Source organism: Rutilus rutilus, assembly GCF_951802725.1.
Source record: "Rutilus rutilus genome assembly, chromosome: 1".
In the NCBI taxonomy this organism is placed as follows: domain Eukaryota; kingdom Metazoa; phylum Chordata; class Actinopteri; order Cypriniformes; family Leuciscidae; genus Rutilus; species Rutilus rutilus.
In genome coordinates, this window is record NC_140209.1 from 23,513,416 (window position 1) to 23,539,035 (window position 25,620).

At 36.4% G+C, this 25,620-nt stretch overlaps 2 protein-coding genes across 2 annotated transcripts; both read left to right on the top strand.

Annotated features, from left to right (window-relative positions):
- The first annotated feature begins 2,055 nt into the window (after positions 1–2,055).
- On the top strand, positions 2,056–11,769 carry pick1 (protein interacting with prkca 1). Its single transcript, XM_084387068.1, has 13 exons — positions 2,056–2,290; positions 2,464–2,583; positions 2,875–2,986; positions 4,047–4,175; positions 5,090–5,156; positions 5,533–5,622; positions 6,694–6,747; positions 6,831–6,893; positions 7,579–7,712; positions 8,453–8,545; positions 8,637–8,687; positions 9,274–9,418; positions 10,950–11,769. The coding sequence occupies exons 2-13, from the start codon at positions 2,543–2,545 to the stop codon at positions 11,204–11,206; spliced, it is 1,236 nt and encodes a 411-aa protein (XP_084243194.1). The 5' UTR covers positions 2,056–2,290; positions 2,464–2,542; the 3' UTR covers positions 11,207–11,769.
- Positions 11,770–12,895: 1,126 nt separating this feature from the next.
- On the top strand, positions 12,896–25,308 carry plbd1a (phospholipase B domain containing 1a). Its single transcript, XM_084387043.1, has 12 exons — positions 12,896–13,036; positions 13,138–13,234; positions 14,614–14,836; positions 16,439–16,522; positions 16,604–16,742; positions 18,370–18,510; positions 18,588–18,732; positions 19,607–19,807; positions 20,407–20,547; positions 20,632–20,817; positions 23,571–23,677; positions 23,803–25,308. The coding sequence occupies exons 2-12, from the start codon at positions 13,162–13,164 to the stop codon at positions 23,977–23,979; spliced, it is 1,617 nt and encodes a 538-aa protein (XP_084243169.1). The 5' UTR covers positions 12,896–13,036; positions 13,138–13,161; the 3' UTR covers positions 23,980–25,308.
- The last annotated feature ends 312 nt before the right edge of the window (positions 25,309–25,620 follow it).

Sequence of the window (25,620 nt, forward strand, 5' to 3'; positions counted from 1 at the left end):
TATAATTGCTCAGTTTACTTTTATATTGTGTATTGTTTTATTATATTTATTTGTATTTAAATGTTTGAAGTACTTTTAGTTAATTAAAAAGTTATTAAAGTTACTAAGTGGACGAAACGGAAGTTTTTTTTTACCTGTTTCTCTTGTAAAATTACAATATTGTGATAATACCGTATACCGTGATAAAAGCTCAATCAATTAATCGCAGCATGAAAATGTGATACCGGCACATGCCTACTTGCTAGGTATTCTGATTAATTATTTTGTCATTTTGCCTCCACGTCTCCCCGATTGTCCGCGAGCTTCTCCTCCTGTCCATACGGTAATCTCTCTACTGTGCGACAGAGAGTCACGTGGTTATGACGCAATCGTTAGCCTACTTTTACAAAAACTGCTTCTACGGGGCCATAACATAAGCTACAAGGTAATGGAGCCTTTTATACATTTTCGTGTTTCTTTAGAAATAAATAATGGACAAATGGAGTCTTCAAACGCCTCAGATGTAAAGTTATTCGCTGTCAAAGTGACGCCAAAATGAATGGGAGTTAATGGGATGCTAACGCAAGTGAAGTTCTGCTACAAGATGGTGGCACGCGGCCGGCTTCAACTTCCGGTCGACTTCCTTCCCGCTTGTATAGACCTAATAAAAAAAATAATATTGATGTGTTACTACTGTAAAGCTTTATCAAATTATTATGGGATCTCATTCAATAGTTTCAGAATATTTACTTTTTTAAATAGTTGTGTTTTTTGTATTTTTTAAATTAACATTTTGATGACAGTATATTTATCAAACAAAAAAAAAGAATTATTTTCTTTATCAAAAAAAACTGAAAATAGTACTACAAACTTTGCTACAGTGATTGTTTTGTGATTAACTTAGACGTTATTAAAACCAAATTATTTTAGCTGAAGTACGTATTTGTATCAATACTGTGCTGTGTCTTTTTTGCCTCATGCTGGTTTTACTCCGTGTGTCTGTGGGGTAAAAGGCTCACCTTGCCACCTCAGATATATATTTATAAGGTTTTTAAACAAAATAAACCATTTTATGATTTATTTGCACACAAAATCTGTTGCTCCGTCAATGTTCAATACAAAGTTTTCATTTTTCTTGTGCCCTTGTACCCTAGGCTGTACTTACACATTGTAGAACATAAAACAGAAAATAGCTCAGTCAAAACATATTAATCAATGATTCAAACCTCTTTCAGCAGCTGTCGGGGCCGAGAAGAGTGCAGTCTGGACGGTGTATAATAGTCGCAGATGTCCTCAGGCCGATGGACAGGAGTCGACCCATTTTCGATGTCAATTAACGTAAAATCATTCAACTGTGAAGTGCCAACATGACATCATGACTGGTGTAATCCACGTTTTGCGAGTAGGATCACTCTTCCACTCTTTACTGTAGATACAACTCACTGTATATTGGTGCCACTTTGGCATAGTGATCACTTGAATATAATACAGCTAAAAGTTTCGCGCTAAAGGCCGTCAGTCATTAATGATCATGTCTGCCTGCTGATCGCTGATAGGCTAAAAGTGCTTGCTCGTCAACGACGTCAACAACACACGTAATGGTGAATTATTTTATGAAGTACACGCAAATGATCAAATCAAGATGTTTTTAGTGGTTTTGTTCACCCGCCCAAACCAATTTTCACCCGCACAATCAAATTCAAAACCCGCAACTGGCTGGCGAGGCGCCTGACGCCCTGACCGGTTGTGACGTATCTCTATAAGAGGAGGTCACCAATCACAACGTGCGCTTTTTTAATAAATGATCTAAATAGCATTTATGTCATTGTATCTCAAATTAATGTTAAATATATAAAATTAATATTATATAGAATTATATAGTATATATTAATATATTAATATTCATAAGTGGTGCAACAGTACCTAAATTATATTACTCCATGTCTGATGATAGATATGAAACATCGTGCTTTAAGATTATTTGGATTTTGCAATATTTCACTCCATGTAAAAAAAAAAAAAACCATTAGTAATATTATATCAATATATATTATACTCACTCCAGTTTCATTATTTGACACGTTTTTGCGCTTCACACTCCAGTCCAGTGGGAGGCGGAAATGCGCATTTACATTGGTTTTTCCAGCCAACATTAAACACCAGCAGAAGAAGAAACATCCTGCAGACTGGTGTTCAAATGAAAAAGCTGGATGTTTATCGAGTTATCTTCATTAAATGACACTGAAACATTGTTTCAATATTTCCACATGTTAACAGCATCATTGAACTTGAAATATTCATCGACGGAGCGGTAAGAGAGACACCTGAATTTATTACTTGCGGAAACACCTGTCGCCAACCCATAATAACAACGGGAATAATAACAACAACAATAATAACGAGCAGCTTATTGAACATGTCTTAGATGTTACAGTAGTACAGATGATTTACACCGTGAGTTTTATCAATACTGTTGTATTTCAGTTGGAGAGTTCAGCGTCTGAATGAATGAAGAGAGTTTGATCATCAGATCTTCATTGAACACAAACTATCAGAGCTGATCATGTTCACAGACATGGACTATGAGCTGGAGGAGGACAAACTGTGAGTATCAGGGACGGCATTCATTAAAAACCTGCAGCACATTAATATTAAGTTATATGATGTCACATCCTGTGAGGTTTCTACAAGAGAATAGAGATATTTCTGTAAGTCACACTTATAAATGTCATTGCGTTGCATGTTATCAAATAGTATGTGATTGCAATTGAAATAAAGAAGAGGAATAAAGAGAGTCTTTACAAGCAGATCATTTGACAATAAGATGAATCAACAGATCTAGTGCATAAAATTAAGACAGGGAGTATTATATGATGTTGTTGTGTCTGTGTCCAGTGGGATTCCTACAGTTCCTGGGACAGTGACTCTGAAGAAGGACTCACAGAACCTGATTGGGATCAGTATTGGAGGCGGCGCTCAGTTCTGCCCGTGTCTCTACATCGTACAGGTCATATATATTACATATACATTAATTACATGTCACACGTCCACTCTCACATCCTCTGACTGTGGGAATGTTCTGTATATGATGAGTATATTCATGTATTTCTGGAGATACTCGATCAAATGCACGAGGTCCACGTCTAAATAATGTCCTTTACATCTTTTTTTTTTGTCAAAGTGCAACGGAAAGCTTTATTTTAGGGCTGGGTATCGACACAAATCTCATGATTACAATATATTTAATAGGCTATTTCATTTAAATATATATAGCAGGTACAGGAAAATAATGTCTCACAACTAATGCTGTAAACTTCACAGGGAACTCTGTACATTACTATAATATTAAAAGCTAAAAGATACAACTGATTTATACATTTAAATTGCACATAACGCAATTTTTATAATAATAAAGTTATAGTAATATTGAAATAGTAAAAATACAAACGTTTAAATGGTGGCTGTCATAAACGCTTGTTTTCATGATGGATTTATTCAAAATACACATGAAAAACAGCTTAAGTAAAAATATTATAAATATTTTATATAGTGCATATATTTATCAAAATTCTCCTCTTGAGTTATTTTTTGAATGAATCTAACTGTTGAGTTTATGGTCATTGAATGGCTTTCCTGAGGTAAATGCATGACGATCGGTTCATGTGCGCTTGACCTGAGTCACGTCACATTACAGAGACATTTTGTGATGAAACTGCCAGCTTTTGGAAGCTGAGACTTTGTTTCAGATCAGAAGTATCAAAGCACAAAGTTTATTGTCATTATTTGATGGCAGGAGCTACAAATAACGTTTAGTGAAGTTTTAATCGTGCATCAACTAAAAAGACTAAAGACTAAAAGAGAGACCAAAATTCTTGAGATTAAAGAATCTATATCGGTTCATCAAAATGAGAATCGAGAAGTCGATATTTTCAACCCAGCTCTACTTCATTTATATATTAAAATCACTATTTCTGGGGAGGATGGCCACCCTCTTTTTTGCCTTTAATGAATTTGCAGGTGTGGCGTATGAGTTATGATGTCTTATGGTCATGTGTGTGTGTGTTCAGGTGTTTGATAACACCCCGGCCGCTCTGGACGGGACTCTGGCCGCAGGAGACGAGATCACTGGAGTCAACGGCAGGCCGGTGAAAGGCAAGACTAAAGTGGAGGTGGCCAAGATGATCCAGACAGTGCAGGTGCGTTTAGAAACAACTCTATTCACAGCACACATGGTTTTAAAGAAGCTTTATGGATAATCATAATGTCAATGCTTATGTTTCAAAGTCATTTTAAGCCGTTTAGAGATAGACGATAGTATAGGTAACGTTTGGAGACGATATAAACCATCAATCAGATGAGATTTGCTCTTGTCTTTATCATCTACAGCACTCGAGCAAAAACTGCTCTTATTTGATGATTTAAAATGATTATTGACATTGTTACATCTTGAATTAATCATTCAGTAATCAATCTCTTCTGGTTTTGCCGTAATACGGTTTAAATAACTTTAAATAATGTTAATGTCAGTTTGATTCACTGAAACATGTCATTGAAAGATTAATACAATATAATGTTTAACACATGTTCAGTATTAGATTTACAGCTCATTTGTTGTTGGTTTTAAGAAATTGCATGTTAATTAAGTGAATTTATACTTTATATGTGAAAATCTATCATGTTTTACAGTGTTAAAGGTTTAGTTCACCCCAAAAATGAAAATTCAATTTAAGATATTTTTGATGAAATCTGAGAGCGGGCTCTATAGGTCTACTCCTCCATAGGCTTCTATGTTATTGAAACTTGCCGACCCAGAAAGTTAGTAAAGACCAGGTTTAAAATAGTCCAAGTGACTAATAGTGGATTTTTTTGTTATATGAATTATGTTTGTTTATGAAATCATGTCATATGACTTGAAATTAAACTGCGGAGCATTGCAAGAACCACAAGAGTGTTATTATCCATAGACTGACATAATATTGACCCGAATATCATCAAATGAAATCCTCAGGTGTGTTTCTAACTGCTGCTGCGCACCTGTAATAGTCTTTGTCTGTCAGTAAATCACATGTTGTTTTGTCTTGATGAATGTGTTTGTGTTTATGATCTGCAGGGTGAAGTCGTGATCCAGTACAATAAACTGCAGGCCGACCCCAAGCAGGGCAAATCTCTGGATATCGGTAAAAACGGTTTACTTGCAGCAATAAATAAACATTGTGTTTGAATGGAGGGAGAAATGCATTTGTTTCTCTTTTAGAGCCTAGAAATCCTTTTTATTTTTCCCAGAATTCCATTAAATTTTTTCCCAGAATTCCATTTAGATTTTTCTAATTGCATTTTAATATATGCCTGTTTTACTTATCAATTCATGTCCAATCAATTGAATCATAAGACATTAATAATGTAATCAATCTTTTAAACGTGTTAAAAATTATTATATAGTCATGTATTTCTGTCATAATTTCTTCAGGTTAAAACGGACTTTAAGGCAGTTTGTAGTGAAGATATTTGAGTTTCTGTGTGTATTTTGACTGTGTGTGTGTGTGTGGGTGTCAGTGTTGAAGAAGGTGAAGCATCGTCTGGTGGAGAACATGAGTTCAGGAACTGCAGACGCTCTGGGACTCAGCAGAGCCATTCTGTGCAACGGTCAGTCTCTCTCTCTCTCTCTCTCTCTCTCTCTCTCTCATATGTTATACATAACTAGTGTACACTATAGTGCTGTACAATAATGACTGCAGAAATAAAAAATACTAGTAACTTAAAATGTTGTAAATCAAAACAAGCCCTTTATTTACTTCCCCTCCTGCATTAGACTCAAAAGCCACAATATGAAAATGATCTTTAATGGTTGATTTAGGAGCATCAAGGGTGGGAGATTCTCTAATACTTGTTCATCTGTCTTTAGTGTGTAATGTTGCTGTTTGATCATGAAAAAGCTCTGAGTTCTTCTCTATATCAGTGTCAGTGTTTCTGAACTCCCTGAAATGCCTCCATTGTAGTCTTGAGTTTCTTCCATGAACGAACACGTCACAATTTTCCTCATTTAAATAATTAATATGCAGAATAAAGGGGCGGGGCCTGGTTGAGTTAGTTAGTAGTGTGTCAAACTGGCAGTTGTTGGAATTTGGGACGAAACATTTCCCAAACACACTCGAAGCGCTCGACCAATCACAACACACTGATCCAGCCGACCAATCAGAGCACAGTGTGCTTTTCAGAAGGAGGGGCTAAACAGAGCGTTACTGACAGACTGGGAAGAGAGGAGCTGCAACAATGGAGAATATGGGGAAAATATTCAACGTGCAAGCAGGAAAACCTGTTCTAGTAGAGCTAAAAACAACATCAAGACCATGTAAAAGAGCAGAAACATACATTTTATGACCTACACAATACAATTGAGAAAATAATCCACAGAAAACTGACCTCAAAAAATAAGTTATCTTTAAAGAGACCTAGTTTTCTGTGGATTATTTTCTCAATGAAATGTGTAGGTCATAAAAGTAAAGTTTTTCATGAACAAAATGAAGATTGTTTTTCAGAACATTAATATTTTGGACTGGGATGTTATTTTTATGACAAACACATTTAAACCCCGCAATTCTCCTTAATTTAGGGATTAAATTCAGTACTGTAATGCACTGAGATGTTTGCTTGTGAGTTTTCATTTAATTCCCATGTGTGGAAATAATGTGTGAAATCTGTGTGTGTGTGCTTCAGATGGTCTGGTGAAGAGGCTGGAGGAGCTGGAGAAAACGGCTGAACTTTATAAAGGTCATTCATTCACACTAATCCTGCATTAAACCAATGACTGAGATGAAAATATGGAAATAATCTAAGTGTTTGTGTGTGTTTAGGGCTGATGGAGCACACGAAGAGACTCCTGAGGGCTTTCTATGAGCTCTCACACACTCACAGAGGTCAGATATCACAAACTCACTCACACACACACACACACACACAGCAGTTTACCGTGACAGAGAGACCAGTTTCAATCAAAATCTGTGTTTTATGTGATTTTAGTGATAGTCAAAGGCAAAAACAATGAAACTCGATGCAAATGAACAGTATCACAAGCTGATAAGAGACAGATGATAAGAAGATCGTTTTGCTTAAATTAAGAGTTTGCATGATGGAAAATGTTAATAACACAAATAGTAATAACTGTAAGAAATGAGGCATGTAAACCATGGTCATTAATCTTGTTCATAATGTGATGCATATACACAGTTCTTCATTTTATAGACAAGAAAAGTGGTTCGCTGTCAAATAATGCATCTAATTTGTGACCAGATGTTCAAAAGATGGTCTTTAGTTACACAATGTTAATTTTGTTCATAAAGTTGCATTTTATATACACTTTAACACTTTCTGCTCCAGAACGTTGATTTTATAGACAAGAAAAGTGGTTTGCTGTAAAAATAGACTGTTAATGCATTCAATTTGTGATCAGATATTCAAAAGATGGTCTCTAGAAACACAGCGCACCAGTAACTTTAGGTCTGTCTGGTAGTAATAACCAAATATGTACAAAAAAACACTCCATGATCTCTATTCGTTTGTAATTTATAATTATAATGTTTGATTTCTCTCTCTCTCTCTCAGCGTTCGGCGACGTGTTTTCCGTCATCGGCGTCCGTGAGCCTCAGGCCGCCGCCAGCGAAGCCTTCGTGAAGTTCGCTGAAGCTCATCGAAACATGGAGAAGTTCGGCATCCAGCTGCTGAAGACCATCAAACCCGTGAGTGATCAGATATGAAACGACTTCATATTTAGGGTTAGGAATCGAATACTTGAGGTCAGGAATAATTATAAAATTAAAATCTTGATTGCTCTTTATTATCATCTCTTTATTAACACTAATCAAACAAAAGACAAAGAGAAAATGCACTCGCTGTTCTTGACTGAATAACTTTTGTAACTATATTTATAATGTTTATTTTATTTATAAAGTGCAGAGTTATTTTACATTTGATTACAGTTTCTGTACCTGGAAATCTTAAAACACTGTTTATTGCAATCATATCTTTGTTCAGTTGTATCTATTTGCTGCGATTTTATATTTTTTTATTTGTTCTTTTTTAATTATTTACTTGTCTTTAATAATGCTTGAAAATTGTATTAGTTAGGCTAGTTGTTTTTGCAATGGTATTTAGTGTTGTTTAGCCTGTTGATTTTTGTTCATGATATTCAGTTACAGTGAAATGTTTTTGCATTAAGACTTAAAATAAATGTGAATTATATTTGAGTAAAAAAAAAAAAAAAATGTTTTTATTGGAATTGAAATTAGAAATCAATAAGTAGAATTGGAATCGTTAAAATTCAAACGATATCCTGTAATACAGATGAATGTAGAGTAACTGAAACTTGCATAAATACAATATATGGTATAGAACAACTAAAAATATCATGTTTAATAGAAATCATTAAATAAGATAAATGTTATTGATAACACCTTTAATAATGCTGTCTGTCTGTCAGATGCTGCATGATCTGAACACGTATCTCCACAAAGCCATTCCAGACACCAAACTCACCATCCGCAAATACCTGGACGTCAAGTTTGAGTATCTGGTATGAAACCAGCCAGAGGATTTATTAATAGAGAGATGAGTTTTTTTTAAAAGTGTTTTATGGTGATTATTGATGTGTGTTTGTGTTTCAGTCGTACTGTCTGAAGGTGAAGGAGATGGATGATGAAGAGTACAGCTGTATCGTAAGTTCACTCTCTTTACTTACCAAAACTCTCTACATCACAAGAGGGAAATCATCTTGAGGTTATTTAACGCTTAGTATATTTTTACTGGTAAAACTTCCTTAACCTGTTTACTGAATATAACCTGATTTGGAGTTCAGTTTAATGTTGAACTTTGACCCTGACACAGTCACGCTAAACAGAAATATATATATTTTTAAAATTCAAAAATAAATAATTTTTTCTGTGTTATCCTTAACTGATGCCAAAGTGCATTATTTAAAGAAGAAGATACACACATTTTATTTTATTACTGATAAATTATAAAAATTAAAAATTTAAATTAACAAAATTGTTTTAAATAAAAACATTACCATAAATATATGCATACACACTTATTTTAAATATTAAAATAATTCCATACGATTTTTAGATTTATTAATATAGAAAAAAAATTGTATTATTGTTGTTAAATAAAGCTGGTTTTTGTCAGTGTGCCCGATAAAAATGTTACAAAATTAAAACCAATAACGAGATTGTGGCAATAAATATTAGCAAAATCCCTTATTTAACCCTGTGTGTGTGTGTGTGTGTGTGTGTGTTTCAGGCGTTGGGCGACCCGTTGTACCGAGTCAGCACCGGAAACTACGAGTACCGTTTGATCCTGCGCTGTCGACAGGAAGCTCGCGCACGCTTCGCTAAGATGCGCAAGGATGTCTTGGAGAAAATCGAACTCCTGGACCAGAAACACGGTGCGTTGAGTAGCTCGAGACTAGGGCTGCACGATTAATCGCAATTTACATGTAATCGCACTTAAACTGATTTGCTCTGTAAACGCTGCTCCATCTGGAAGCACTGAGTTTGAGTCTCTTATAACGTGCATTTGAAAAAGCAACACGCGTCAAACATCTTTCCAAACATGAGAAGCATTTATGAACCTCTTGTTCAACAAAAGACAACATTTAATAACATGCTTTTACTCCAAACTCACTTCATAACGAGAGCTGAGCTCCTCCTTCTGTGAGATGATGAGGCTTCCGACAGAGAATAAGGCAGTCGTGTGTTTATTAGTCATGTTTAATCAAAGCGCTTCAATCTTCTGTTTATTCAGATACAGCAATAGGGGTTTCCTGGAATGATGTGTGTTCTTCTGCTGGGGGTGTGTGTGTGTGTGTGTGTGTGTGTGTGTGTGTGTGAGTGAGACGCCCTCTGGTGTTCAGATGGATATGGTGTGTGTGTGTGACGACCTCTGGTGTTCAGATGGATATGTGGTGTGTGTGTGTGTGTGTGTGTGTGTGTGTGTGTGTGTGAGACACCATCTGGTGTTCAGATGGATATGGTGTGTGTTTGTGTGAGACGCCCTCTGGTGTTCAAATGGATATGATGTGTGTGTGTGTGTGTGTGTGTGTGAGAGACACCATCTGGTGTTCAGATGGATATGGTGTGTGTGTGTGTGTGTGTGTGTGTGTGTGTGTGTGTGTGTGTGTGTGTGTGTGTGTGTGTGTGTGTGTGTGTGTGTGTGTGTGTGAGAGAGAGACACCCTCTGGTGTTCAGATGGATATGGTGTGTGTGTGTGAGAGATGCCCTCTGGTGTTCGTGTGTGTGTGTGTGTGTGTGTGTGTGTGTGTGTGTGTGAGAGAGACACCCTCTGGTGTTCAGATGGATATGGTGTGTGTGTGTGAGACGACCTCTGGGGTTCAGATGGATATGTGGTGTGTGTGTGTATGTGTGTGAGTGTGAGAGAGACGCCCTCTGGTGTTCACGTGTGTGTGTGTGTGTGTGTGTGTGTGTGTGTGTGTGTGTGTGTGTGTGAGAGAGACACCCTCTGGTGTTCAGATGGATAATGTGTGTGTGTGTGTGTGTGTGTGTGTGTGTGTGTGTGTGTGTGTGTGTGTGTGTGTGTGTGTGTGTGTGTGTGTGTGTGTGTGTGTGAGACGCCCTCTGGTATTCAGATGGATATGATGTGAGTGTGAGAGAGACGCCCTCTGGTGTTCACGTGTGTGAGTGTGAGTGTGTGAGTGTGAGTGTGTGAATGTGAGTGTGAGTGTGTGAGTGTGTGTGTGAGTGTGAGAGAGACGCCCTCTGGTGTTCACGTGTGTTTGTGTGAGACGCCCTCTGGTGTTCAGATGGAGCGTTTACTACCGATCAGCCGCCGCACTGACAGCCTTTGCCAAATCGCTTGTGGCTTCAGTGCGATTAATCGTGCAGCCCTACTCGATACGCATCAGGATACTGCGCAGGATCTGTTTGACTGCGGTTTAACCCTTTACGTTCCCCCTTCAGTCCAGGACATCGTGTTCCAGCTGCAGCGCTTCGTCTCGGGCATGTCCCGCTACTACGACGACTGCTACGGCGTGCTGAAAGAGGCCGACGTGTTCCCCATCGAGGTGGATCTGTCCCGGACCACCATCAACTACGGCGGACAGAGCCTCTCCTACGAGGATGAGGAGGAGGAGGAAGAGGAGGAGACCAGCAGAGGAGGAGAGGAAGACGATCGGCAGACTGAGAACGGGGCCGAGAAACTCGTCGACGACGAGTGAGAGAGTGAGTGAGTGAGTGAGTGAAGGATATAATAAAACATATTATATATTACATATTTATATATGATACTTAATATTACATTTCTATAATGATGAACTACTTTCATTCAAAACACTGATCAGAAAGAAACGGAATCACTAAAGCGCCTGGTTGCCATGGTACTTACTTTTAGAACAGAATGTTACGTTTGGTTACTATGGTGGCGGAATTTAAACTTTCAAACAAACATTCTTTTTTTTTTTTACTCTTTTGTTTCGAAACATTTTAAATGAACGGGACCTAAAGTTCAGTTGTCAAATGTGTTTTTGCACAACTTGTGTGAGTTTCTCTTGCTTTTTTTGCCTCTGAAACACTGGATGGATGTCTTAAAGCTTTAATGATCTGAACATTTCACTGTTTTTTGTTGGTCTTTTTTGTTTGCTTTGGGTGTTTGGGGATTATTTAGTTGAATTCAACTGTGTAACTGTGGTTTATGTATGTCCTAGAAAGATTCAAATGTCTTGAAGGTAAGAAAATAAATTATTTAAACTAGTCTGATGAATAAAATGCTTGTGAAACCTGTTATGTGTGAGTAAAACATACATCAGACTTGTTTTATGGGCATTTTCATTAAATGCCTGAGTTTCAGGAATATTTGTGGTGCTTTCCATCTCCTTTCCTCTGAATGATTCACATTGGCGTGACGGACAGAAGCTCAAAACCAACGGCTGGTGTTTCAACTGGACTAAAAATCTCTTTAAATTGTGTCTGAATCAAAGGTTTCACAATTAAAATGTACAACTTTGGGTTTGAAAAAGCACTTATAAATAACTTCAAACATTAGTTATTAAACAGGCCTTCCTAAAACTGTAAAATTAGGCAAACGTGTGCAGTTCATTATTTTACAACATTATTTCACTAGATTTACAGTTGATCCGGTAGTTACTTAGAGATGTTTAACAGATTAAACATATAAAATCCTGCTGACAAAATATCAATACATTCATAACAAATATCAAATTTGAACACAATTATTGTTTAATGTCTTTTTAATCTCACTGACAATATTGGTTTTGTTTTTAACAAGCTAAAATGTGTGTAAAACATTTCATGTTTCATAAGGCTTTGATTTGAGATTTAAATGTACATTCATATACAGTTTGGGTTTTTGATTAAAAAAAATGTGTCCGGGTAATAATAAAAACAACATCTTAGACCTTTTTGAACCACTTTAATTCCAATGTATTAGCAGGTTTTATTTTCTTTATGCCGTTAAAAGGTTTTAACAAGTGAAGATTGCCAGTTCAGCTGATTTGGACATCTTTCAACAGGTAGTTGAAATATATGATAAGTTGAACAACCATTTTAGCGCTGCTTGTAAACAAGCATAACTGAAAGTTTTATAATTATAAAAACAAAATGTTTACAGACGGTTAGCATCATCTTGACTTCCCAAAAGTGTTCATCAAACTGTTTATTTATTTTACACTTATCTTCATTTTAATATCTCATTGGGAGTTCAATAACATGTAATTTATTATAACGAGAAATTAAGGCGTCTTAACTCCTCAGTTAAGCTTTATTAATTCTTAACGATTTTCCTAGCGACTTCGCTTCCGCATCGACCGTCAGCAGCGGTCATGTGATGCCTCGCTGGCGTCCGATTGGACGCCTTTATAAGCGTCTCCGCCTCCCAATATGTATCATCCGCCCCAGTGGCCTAATGGATAAGGCACTGGCCTCCTAAGCCAGGGATTGTGGGTTCGAGTCCCATCTGGGGTGAAGACTGTTTTTCTTTTTTTTCGGCGTTCATTGTGTTGTTCATAGTGTCAGTCGCTTCTTAGTTAAACGTAGGTTTATATTATCTCGTCTGACGATCGCGTTCAGATTTATTAATGTTGTTTTGCCACAAGGAAGCTGTTTACTGAGGGATTTCCCACTTTATTTTCAGTTTCTGGGCTGCGACTGACTGAACATGGACACAAACAAGACACACCGCATTTGCGTTTTAATTCTCGTTTGTTTTGCAGCAACAGCGAGAAGCGACAGTAAGTAACTCTCGTATTTAACCTTGACTTTCATAAAGCTCTTGTGTCACGACAGTGTGTTTTATATGTTATATGACCATGTGTTTTAAATATTTATACGTCCATATGTTCCGTGTAAATCTCTTTAAAACACACGTGCTTTTTTTCGCTCATAAGAGTTCAAGTCAAGTGTGTTTTAAGTGAGTTAAAGAGGAATTGGCTGAAGCTGCAGGTTTGTCCATTACACTGATCATGAACACACTGGAGAATCACATGATCCTATAAAACTCAATCTGAAAACTGAGATCCGTGTCTCCTGTTTCTTTATGGTTACTTAACAAAGAGAGTTTGGAAACGTGTTATTGTAGTAAGTTAAGAAGGTTTGTTTAAAGTATTATTTATTTAAAGTAATATTTTAACCTGTATTTGAAAGAATATGAGAAACAAATGCTTACCTCAGTGGTTAAGTTTGCAAATGTTTGCTTGTATCAAATGTATCTAACAATATAAAAACAAATGTATTACCTGTCTTTGAATTCATAACTTAAAAACTGTTTTCTGTGGAAGAAAGTAGAAAGATTGATACTCCCACATCTAGGCTATCAACAGATTAAAAATGTTTTAGGCAAATTATCCCGAATTATTGGAGTTTATGGATGTCAGGCTGAAGCTTTTTTGAGTCTTTTTTTATTATTTTAAATTCACTCATTGAATGTAGATTTATATTCTTAGTTAATAGGGTTTTTCATCTCATATCCTGAAGTAAAGTTCCTCTTATGGTTAAAAACAGCATAACATATTTTTAAGGAAGTAGCAGACGCCCACATGGCTAAGAGTCATGAAGAATCAGAACCTTATTTTGTTGCTTTGTTTTCATGTGTGTGTAATATGTTTATATTATTTTTTTTGGATTCGATTAATCATTGTCCAGCACTAATACACATATAAAATGTATACACACACACACACACTGCTCAGCCAAAAAAAAGTCTATGATTGGATCATTATTGCAGTGATTATGTTTCTATCATGTTATATGTTTGCCACCAGTTCTTCTACCCTAACTGATGGAGTGTGTAGCTTTCCATTTCTTAAACACCCTTGTAGGAAGACACATCATCTTCCAGGATGACCATGTCAAGATTCATCAGGCTCAAATGGTTGTGAGGAGAATGAATAGTATTTTTCACACATGAAGTCCAGAGCTTAAGCTCAATGAGAGTCTCCTCCAGCACATCCCAAAGACTTTACAGTGTGCTGGACTCTTGCATTGACAATTCAACATCTTGACCAAAAACTGATGCACCTCTTGATGGAAATAAATGTTATTTCGCTCATATTAACGTCATACTGTTTTGTGTGTGTGTGTGTGTGTGTGTGTGTGTGTGTGTGTGATCCAGAGCTGCTGAAGGCCACGGCGTACTGGGATTCGACCCATAAGGCCGTTGTGCTGAAGCAAGGCGTTCTGGACCCGCAGGGCAGCGCTTACGGCTACTATAATGACACGCTGTCGTCGTCGGGATGGGGTGTGCTGGAGATCCGGGCGGGATACGGGACGACGCCGCAGACCGACACCATCACCATGTTCACAGCCGGATACCTGGAGGGTTTCCTCACCGCGCCGTACGTGTCTGAAACACCTCAAGCCTTATAATAATAACAATAATAATGCATTTTATTCAAGGCACCTTTCAAATCACTCAAGGTCACCATACATCATGTAGCAGCAACAATAACAATATTAAAATAAGAAATAACAGTAACAATGGCAATAAAATAAATGAAACTGAAAAAATAAAAATAACAACTAAAACAACAAAAAAATAAAATAAAGTACTAGACTAGACTGCCTTAAACTGCATGCTTCGTTTAGAGGTTGAATCAAATAATAAAATCGCTTCATTAGTTGTGGCTGTTTCTCTGAAGTCCTCTTATAATGTACGTCAAAGTTTCTTGCACTAAAAACAGTCATAATTTAAGTTTTCCATAATAAATTTTCACCCTCAGAAACAGTTTCTGCTCCAATAAAATTAAGCCAGTATTTGTAAATATGTGACTTTATATGTAAATGAGCCCTCGGATTGGCAAATTTGTTTGCTTGTGAAATGAGTAGAAATGATTGTATTCAGGATTAAGATTTGGGTTCATTAACAGGTTTCTCAACCATTATCATTAACTAAAAATGTTTGTGTTAATTAAAATACAGCTTAAATAACATCTAAATATGAAATAGAAAATTAAAAGTGTTGCCATGGCAACTAACTGAACCAAAACTGAAATAAAAATCTGAATAGTAATATTTAAAAAAATTATTAATATATGACCCTGGACCACAAAACCGGTCAAAAGGGTCAATTTTTTTAAATTGAGATTTATACATCATCTGAAAGCTGAATAAGCTTTTCATTGATGTATGGTTTGTTAGGATAGGATAATATTTGGTTGAGATTCAACTATTTGACCATCGGGAATCTGAGGGTGCAAAAAAATTGAAATATTGAGAAAATCTCCTTTAAAGTTGTTCATTTATGTTGGCGATAGTGCTGCATTCACTCACAAAAATAAATATTTTATATATTTACGGTAGGAAATTTACAAAATATCTTCATGGAACATGATCTTTACTTAATATCCTAATGATTTTTGGCATAAAAGAAAAATTGATAATTTTGAATATTAATATAATAAAAAAATTATTAATATAAAAATGACTGAAATGCATAACAAAATTACTATACATTTAACTAAAATGAAAATGATAAATATAAGAAAGCTTATTCAAAATAATAATAATAAACTCAATTGAATTACATTTGCAGAAAAGTTTAATCAAGTGCTTTTTTTCAGTGTGACATTCTGACTGTTGAAGCACTAACATTTCTAAATAAATAAAAAGTTAAACTTAAAAATAAATAAATTAAAGCTTTATAATAATTAAAACACAAATTTTTTTTTAAAAAAAATAACAAAATGACACCACACTAGATTACTAAAATTACTAGAAATTTAACTCTGAAATAAATAAATTAGTATATTATAGTTATAATATTAAAATATCAGTGTTCCCAGCAAGACTTCTTTCACAGTATATCAAAGTATTCATTGAAAATATGAATATTTAAAAATAATAATTCAATGTATGATTTATTTGAGCTAAAATATAGCACTTGTAGTTTGATATGTGTAAAAAAGTGGGATTAATTGGAATGACACTTTGTGTTTTAGGCAGATTTTGGATCATTACACCAACATGTACCCGCAGCTGATCCAGAACCCCAAAACCCTGGTGGTCGTGAAGCGCTTCATGGCGTGAGTGCCGCTCTCCCCTGTGTGTGTCTGTCCTGTGTTTGCTCCGTACGGTGTGTGTTGATTCTGTCTGTGGTGTTGTAGTAAGCAGGACGAGTGGACTCGGCGTCAGGTGACGCGTAACACCACTGATCCTCTGTGGATTCACACGGGCCTGATTCTGGCGCAGCTGGACGGACTGCAGGCCGGAGTGACCGACTGGGCCAAACAACAGGGCAGGAAGGTGAGATGAGGAACTGATCCTCTCATACTCAACTCAGAAGATTAATAGCTTTTATATGAGCTCCATTTTCTGCATTTTTTTTTTCCATCTCTTTAAAAATGACTCTAGAAAACAAAAACAAAACTTTTACATGTTCAAGTAATTTTTTAAAGAGATGTAAAATAATAGTAAGTAAGAATAGTAAGAAATTTGAAGAAAAAAATTACAGGAAAATAATAAAGTTAGAAGAAAAAAAAACAGGGAATAGTTTAAAAAAAACGTAGTTTGTCATTTTCCCAAGTAAGAAATGGGGAAAAATACAGGAACTAGAGCTTAAAACACAAAAAAATAATAACTTTTTAGATGTTTGTCATTTGAGTTAGAAAAAGGGGAAAAAATGTAAGTATTTCCTGTATTTTTCCCATTTCCCACTTAAATGACAAACATTTAAAATACTAGTTCCTGTATTTTTTTCCACTTCTTACTGGGGAAAATTGTAACTTTGTTTTATTAAATCTCTTCCTGGTTTTCCTAACTTTAAAGGTGCTGTATGTAACTTTTCTACTAAAATGAATCCTTTTTTTATTGCCTGTGTGTGAAGGGGTTGTAATCTCACATTAAAATGATCCACTTTGCGGGTTTTGCTATTACCTCGGAAAGCAAGTATTCTTATTTTTATGTGAGGGTGCCGGGTCGGACTTACCGCGAAATCCAGTGACGTCACCTGCATGGGCGCTCCCGAGCCCTACTGACTTTGCACTCAACAGCGACGACACTGCAACTTATGACATGGACTTATGACTTATTATGCAACTTATGACATGTCTGATAACACTTAGAAACGACCTGCTCCCAGCACAACACAGACTCCAACACAAACTCCACATATTGATAAAAAACAAAAACAAAAAGTTTTTTCTGCTGAAGCTCGTATTAAAGGCCAGACGTGAATCGGATGAACTTCGTGTGAAAAAACACGGCTCAACATCGGCAGGGCATTTGAATCATGGAGAAACCTTATCTACAAACCTAGAATGTACATTTCCTGAAGAAAATGTGAAGTGGTGCTTGCAGTGGCAAAATTCGGCACGGTTGATAGGGTTCCATACTTATCATGGTACGAGCATGGAGCATTAGTTCAACGTCAAGCTGATAAAAGTAGCCTATTATTGTAACGTTGCAGTGGGAGTTTACCTTAGTTTCCAGCATGTTGTGTGATGCTTTCTCCGGTGTGTTGCGTCTCAGTCTGGAAGGTACCCACAGTGCTCGCTCATAAATTCGAGCACACGTAAGATCACGCGCTTGTAAAATTATTGGTTGCAATCTGAAACATCACCGCTAGAGGCCGCTGAAAACTACATACAGCACCTTTAATTATTTTTGTGTTTTAAGCTCTATTTCCTGTATTTTTCCTATTTCTTACTTTAGAAAATGGCAAACATCTAAAAAATACGTTTTATTTTTGTTTTAGTAAAGCTCTGTTTCCTGTATTTTTTTCTATTACTTACTTAAAAATTACAAACATTTAAATTGAAATACAAGTATAACAGTTTTTGTTTCTGAATGGCATGTTTGCATCTGTTGAAGCTGAAGTATGTTTTGCTCGTTCTCTCTTATCAGACGTTTACGTGTGTGTCTCTCTCTGTAGCCTCTGTCCCAGTTCTCCATTCAGTTCCTGAATGCGGTGGGGGATCTGCTGGATCTGATCCCGGCGCTGGTGCCCGGTGAGATGCCCCTCATGAGGCAGTATAAAGCTCCTCCGATGGGCCACTGCTCCGCGCTCATAAAGGTAACATCAGTGAAGGTCATGAAGGACATCAGAAGCCAGCTGGTGTGATGTTTTCTCACACTCGCCGTGTGTTTCAGATGCTGCCCGGCTATGAGAACCTGTTGTTTGCTCACTCCAGCTGGTACACGTTCGCCGCCACCATGCGCATCTACAAACACTGGGACTTCAAGCTGAGCGAACCGCACACAGCCACCGGGAAACTGTCCTTCAGCAGCTACCCTGGTATGGACTATTGGTTCAGTGATTCATTGGTTCATTGATTCATTTGTTCATTGATTCATTGGTTCATTGATTCATTGATTCATTGGTTCATTGGTTCATTGGTTTATTTGCTCTGTCCAAATACCCACACTTTGGGGTCTTGGCCACTTGAGAGCGTATGCAAGCAACAGGAAGTAACACAGGAATGCACACTAAACCCACACTATCTCCAATACTGCTTCAGAGCTAAGCGTATCCCATCATGCATTATGTTCGGGAACTCATGTGCCCCGAAATCACGAGATGTCGAGGAATATTCCACTGTAATTTAAAATAATCAGATGCATATAATTCGGTAGTAAAAACATAAAAGTGTAGCACATTTTATTGGTGCAAAGATGAGTCTGGTATGTGTAGGCCTATTTTGTACAACATTTGCAACTGTTTTTATCACTTAATTAGAAGCGCCACCATTTTAAAAGGTAAAGTCTTCTGTTAGTTACATAGCGACTACTGAACAGACATGTAGAAGTTTATTTTAAAATGCAACGTATTGGAAATATAATAAATAAAAGCTCTGTAAACACTTGCATTTTTTGCAATACTAAAAGTGTCCCATCGAGTAAGCAAAAGTTCTACACACACTTGCAGTCTTTACGCCTACTTTAACACTTGAGCCGAATATAGGAAATGCATCATGCAAGTAGACAAGTGGTAAAGTGCAAAGGCCGCAAGTGTGGGTATTTGGACAAGGCAATAGATTTGTTGGTTCATTGATTCATTGGTTCATTAATTTATTGATTTGTTTGAGTAGGGACAAATAGTAGAGTGGTCAATATATACTGTCCAGTTTTTATATTTTATTTCTTATTTATGCTGGTGTCTGTGTGTTCAGGGTTCCTGGTGTCTCTGGATGATTTCTATCTGCTGGGCAGCGGTTTGATGATGACGCAGACCACGAATAACGTCTTCAACACCTCGCTGTACTCCTACATCACTCCTGCCAGTCTGTTCTCCTGGCACAGGGTTCGACTGGCACACGTACTGGCACAGACCGGAGAGCAGTGGGCGCAGACCTTCTCCAGATACAACTCCGGTCAGAAACATATTTTATATATATATATATAATGTATTTGTGTATATAAAAAAAAACCTGTGTTTTATTTTTAAATAGAAAAAAAAATACTATTTGATTTATGGAGTAGTATATAATTTAAGATTAAATATAAAATTTGTAAAGTTGTATATGATTATATAATATAATTCATGTGAAATAAATGTAAAAATATGTATGAATTTAAAATAATTAACTAATTTGTTTTCAATATATTATAAAAATATTTTAATTAAAATATATTTGTTTATTCTTCATATATTTGCAGGGGGGAAATATGTGTGTGTTTAATTATATCAAACATATAAACATCTTTCTTATATATTTATCTTATTATTATTGTTATTTTTTTTACTGCTTTTTTTACTTATGCCCATGATGGTCAGATTATCATTTTTACTATTTAACTCTTTAACCCAAGTGTCATGTTGCAGTTCCTAATAAAGCTACTGGTCAGCTGATGTTTTATGTACTTGACGAAGCCTGTTTTTGGCTTTAGTGCGTGTTCAGTCTAGACTCAGTTTGCTGTTCTGGTTTAATGTGAATCAGCGCTCTGATCCAGAGCTGAATCTCTCCGTCAGGCACATATAATAACCAGTACATGGTCGTGGACTCCAGTAAAGTGACTCTGGGCAGCCACCTGGATGACGGGGCGCTGACTGTGGTCGAGCAGATCCCGGGACTGGTGGAGTATTCGGACCAGACGCAGACGCTGCGCAGAGGTCAGACTCACACGGGCTTCAGTTTCATTGCTCTTTATTGTTATTCTGGCGTGAAATGAAACATTAAACGTGTGCGTCCTGCAGGTTACTGGCCGTCCTACAACGTGCCGTTCCACCGTAAGGTCTACGATCTGAGCGGGTACGAGCAGATGTGGAAGAAGTACGGCGAGGACTTTTCCTATGACCTTTGCCCTCGCGCCAAGATCTTCCGCCGCGACCAGTCTTCAGTGAGCGACCTGACCACCCTCAAGCACATCATGAGATACAACGGTAACCATAGCAACCCCCGCACAACCAATCGGTTACATCGCACTGAGTCTAGCAAGTGTTGACTTTGAGTCCTGATGATGTCACTTATGGAATAGGACTTAGGAATAGATGCGTATGTAAAAATATGTATGTATCCTTATTGATATACTATGGTAGTTTTTATTAATGTTTTGTATTTGTTTGTTTTTTTGTTTGTCCTTTTCAATTTTCATTTTTGATTGTAGTTAAAGTTTTAGTAATTTTGTGGTGCAGTCATTTTTATTAATATTTTTAAAAAAGTTCTATATACTTATTAATTATTATTTCTGTTTTAGTTTTTTTTAGTACTTCAAGTTAAACTAAATTAAAATGTGAAATATTTTAGCAACTAGCGGAAATAAAATAAGTTCCTTTTTTATATATATATTTTTTGAATTAGGTTTTTTTTGTATTTTCCATTTTCATCGTAGTTTATTTTTACAAATAAAAATCATTTAAAAAATTGTTTAAAAAAAATGTATATAGTTTATTAATTTTTATTTTATTTTTTGTTATTTTGCTACAAGTTAAAAATAAATGAAAATTAGAAATTGCCTTGGCTAGTGAAATATAATGCATTCAAGTTATATATATATATTAGGGCTGGGAATCGATTAAAATTTGTTTACTAATTAATTGCACAATTTGCTGTAATTAATTGCATTTTCCCCAAGCTTGTAATCATCAATATTTAAACTTAGAATCACCTAATTTAAACAACACAGGAAAAAATAACCCTATTAAAATAATATTAAACATCAATATATCAATTATTCTTTTTCAATAATCAATCAACATAATCAATTTAACAGATTTTAATTTTTTTACTAATTATCAAATATAGTCCTACAAAGCTATTATTACCAGAGCATGTGATCAGAGCAGGTAATTTTACCTTTGTTGCCCAGCATGACTATACCAGCTCAGCAAACAGAAGTCTACTGAGAAATTTCGCTTTATTTGAGCAGACTTTGATTTCCAGTGCGTGATCGGTACATGATTGGAGCGTTTGGGCCGTTAACGACAGAGCAGAACGAGCGGCGCAAACACGGAGCGGAACATTAAAGGGATAGTTCACCCAAAAATGAAAATTCTGTCATCATTTACTCACCCTCAAGTTGTTCCAAACCTGTATGAGTTTCTTTGTTCTGCTGAACACAAAGGAAGATATTTGGAAGAATGTTTGTAACCAAACAGATCTCGGTCCCCATTGACTACCATAGTATATATTTTTTCCTACTATGGAAGTCAATGGGGACCGAGATCTGTTGATTACAAACATTCTTCCAAATATCTTCCTTTGTGTTCAGCAGAACAAAGAAACTCATACAGGTTTGGAACAACTTGAGGGTGAGTAAATGATGACAGAATTTTCATTTTTGGGTGAACTATCCCTTTAAGCAGAGAGCGCAGCGCGACGACACACACACACACAGAACGGAGATCGCGGCGCACACACGGAGCGGAAAAGACCCGCTCGTGAAAGCTGCGCGAGAATGAAACATGATCGCCGAACACGGAGGGGCGAGACGGCATATGTTCTGCCTTTTCAATCATGTTTTCAATCATGTTTTCAATAGCAGCCGCAACAGGAAATCATTAAAACGAGGCAAAAAAAAAAAAAAGTGCTGCGTTAATTGCGTTATTTTTTTTTTTTTTTTTCACGCGTTAAACATCTCAAATTAATCGCAAAGATTAACGCGTTAATTCCCCCAGCCCTGATTTTATTGTTAACAATAAAATAAAATTAGAGTATAATTGTTTATTTCAGTTCGATATAAGTTTCAATAGAAATAAGTCAAAATATAATAACTTTCATTTGTTTTATTATTTAACCCTTTAGAACCTGAAGCTAAAATATGTGTTTTTCACATAATTAGATTTTTTGACTGTAAAATTCTAAAACAATGTGCTATCTTCATGTGCAAGGTGTCATCTTTTTCAGAAAAAGATAAGCTTTCAACAAATTACAGTTATTGACCATTATTGTGTGTGGTGAGTTTGTAAATAGAATTTAAATAGACAAAAATAAAAAAAACGAGAATAAATTTACTGATTTTTATTTAGAAAAAAACAGAAAAAATCATGAACGAAAGACACTAACACTTTAAAGTTGAAAAATGAACAATAATACATATATGCAAGTCTTTTTTTGTTACATTGGGTTGCACAGTTTTCATTTAGGACACTTTTTGTCATACACGCACACATACAAATGCACGCATTCATAGGCACGCACACATACACACATCTACATGCTTAGATACGTGAAAGAGTAACGGCCATCCGCCTCCCAAATTACATAAAAAATCATCCCAATCCCCTCTTCTGCTGTCTAACACTTATTTCGCCATGTATTTGTTCGTTTCTTTTATTATTTTATGCAATTCAAAAAACTCTAACCTGCCGCGCGTCGTATCTCTCTGTTCAAATCCTTCCATCCCGCGCGGCTGTCATTTGCAGACGGAAAGCATGACATTACCGTAATAAGCCGTATATTGGCGAAAAGCGCACGATGTCTACTTTCAGGAACTATTTGAATTATTTTCATAGTGCAAACGGTTGAAGAGTTACAGTGACATGAATACAGCTTGGTTGGCTGTGTCGTCGACGACACATCCGGTTTTAAAGGGTTAAAAGAAGAAAATTATTTTGCCTTTTAAATATCACACGGTGAAAGTCATATATTATGAGTATCTGTCAATCACTGTCTGATGATGTCAATGTGTCCTCAGATTATAAGAACGACCCGTACTCGCAGGGCGACCCGTGCAAGTCCATCTGCTGTCGCAACGACCTGCGCGAGCATCAGCCCAGTCCTGAAGGATGTTACGACACCAAGGTCAGCTGACCCACTCTATCAGCCAATCAGATTGAGTTCTCTGCTTCTCTGGTCAGCTGACCCACTCCATCAGCCAATCAGCTCATGCGTTCTCTGCTCCTGACTCTCTGTTGTCCTCTGGTCAGGTGACGGATCTGCTCATGGCTCGGGGGTTCGTGGCGGAGGCGCTGAACGGTCCCACCACTGAAGGAGGACTCCCCGTGTTCTCCTGGGACGCCTTCAACAGCACGACACACCAGGGGCTTCCTCTCAGATACAACTTCAGCTTCGTCAGCATGCAGCCGCAGCTCTTCCGCCCCTGAGGATCATGGGAGTTCATTGTCGCTAAAACCAATCTGAGCCCTTCAATCTGTCCAATCAGCTTTTATTCTGAACGCTAAACTCCTCAGCCGTCATTTGACAATCAGTCCAGGACTGTCTACGCCTCTTATGATTGATGGATTGAGGGAAGTTAATCGTAATGATTTAGTGCACACTGTGTGTTTATTGCCATGGGAGCCCATTTCTGCTGCATAAGGGCTATAGTTATCACAACAAAAGTAATATTCATAAGATGAAAAGTCAAAATTATGATATACTAATTCATATTTATGAGTCAAAACGATGGCATAAATATTCATAATTATGACCGATTAAAGAGCTTGTGAGTCAACAATGACTAATACTTATGTCATAATTATGATTTACCGAAAGCATAGTTATCATAAGAAAAGTAAAAATTCATGAGATGAAAAGTCAACATTATGACAAAGTTGTCATTGTGAGATAAAAAGTTGAAATGACATACTAAGTCATATTTTTGAGATGAAAAATCTAAATTATGATAGTCATGATTAGGGCAAAAATTGAAATTATGACACTAAATCATATTTATGACAAAAAAAATATAAATTATGCCATCATATTTATGAGATGAAAAGTCAAAATTATGGCATACTAATAAGTCATATTTATTAGTCAAAAGGATGGCGTAAATAGTCATAATTGAGCTTGTAAGTCAACAATGAACTTAGTATGTCATAATTTCGACTGTTCATCATAGATTTACCAACGCATGGTTGTTTTTCTTTTGACTTGTCATAAATGTTACTACTTTTTTTTTTTTTTTTTTACTGTTTATGTCATAAAAATTACTTAGTATGTCAAATTTGGACTTTCTTTGTCAATTTTGACATGTCTGTCATTATTGACATTTTGTCACAAATGACTGAGTATATGAATTTCAACATTGTCTTAATTTTGACATTTTTGTCATACATATCAGTCATATTTCTGACAATGTTGAAATTCATATGCTGTGCTTTAGTATGTGATGTCATAATTTAGAATTTTTGTCATAAATATGACTTTAGAGAAGCATGATTGTTTTCTTATGTGCCATAAATGTGTGTTTAATGGCATGTTTAAAGTGAGGAAGGTTTGTTTGGAATGGAGTCCTGACGAACAACACGAGCAGAAAAACAAAGTGTCTGAACGACTCTAATGTCTTGTTGACGTCTCTTCCAGTGAAGATGTTTTCTCTCAGGGAACGCCAGTCTAAAGTGCCTCTGTTAGTATTGCAGTGTGAATGATTGTTTGTACTCTGATCTGTGCTTTTCTCTTTGATTCAACCAATGAACAAATGCACTTCATTTCTCAGTGTTGAGTGTTTCTGTTGGGTTTCACTGGTTTCTTCTCGTGTTCGATTGAAGCCGATTGAAGCTTTGGACCATCAAAGAGTTTGAAAGCAACAAACCACTGAGAGAGCAATGAAGGTTTGGTAGATTGTCACAAACACATTTACACAGAGAAGGAAAAGACACATGTTTGAGCTCTAGTCTTTGCTGCTTGTAGAAGTTACATTTCTGTTTTATTATTACAGTAATTCTACACATTTCTGACTGTCCAAGATGATATTCGAAGGCTGAAGGAAGATATTTCTGGTGCTTCCCGTGTAATAATAA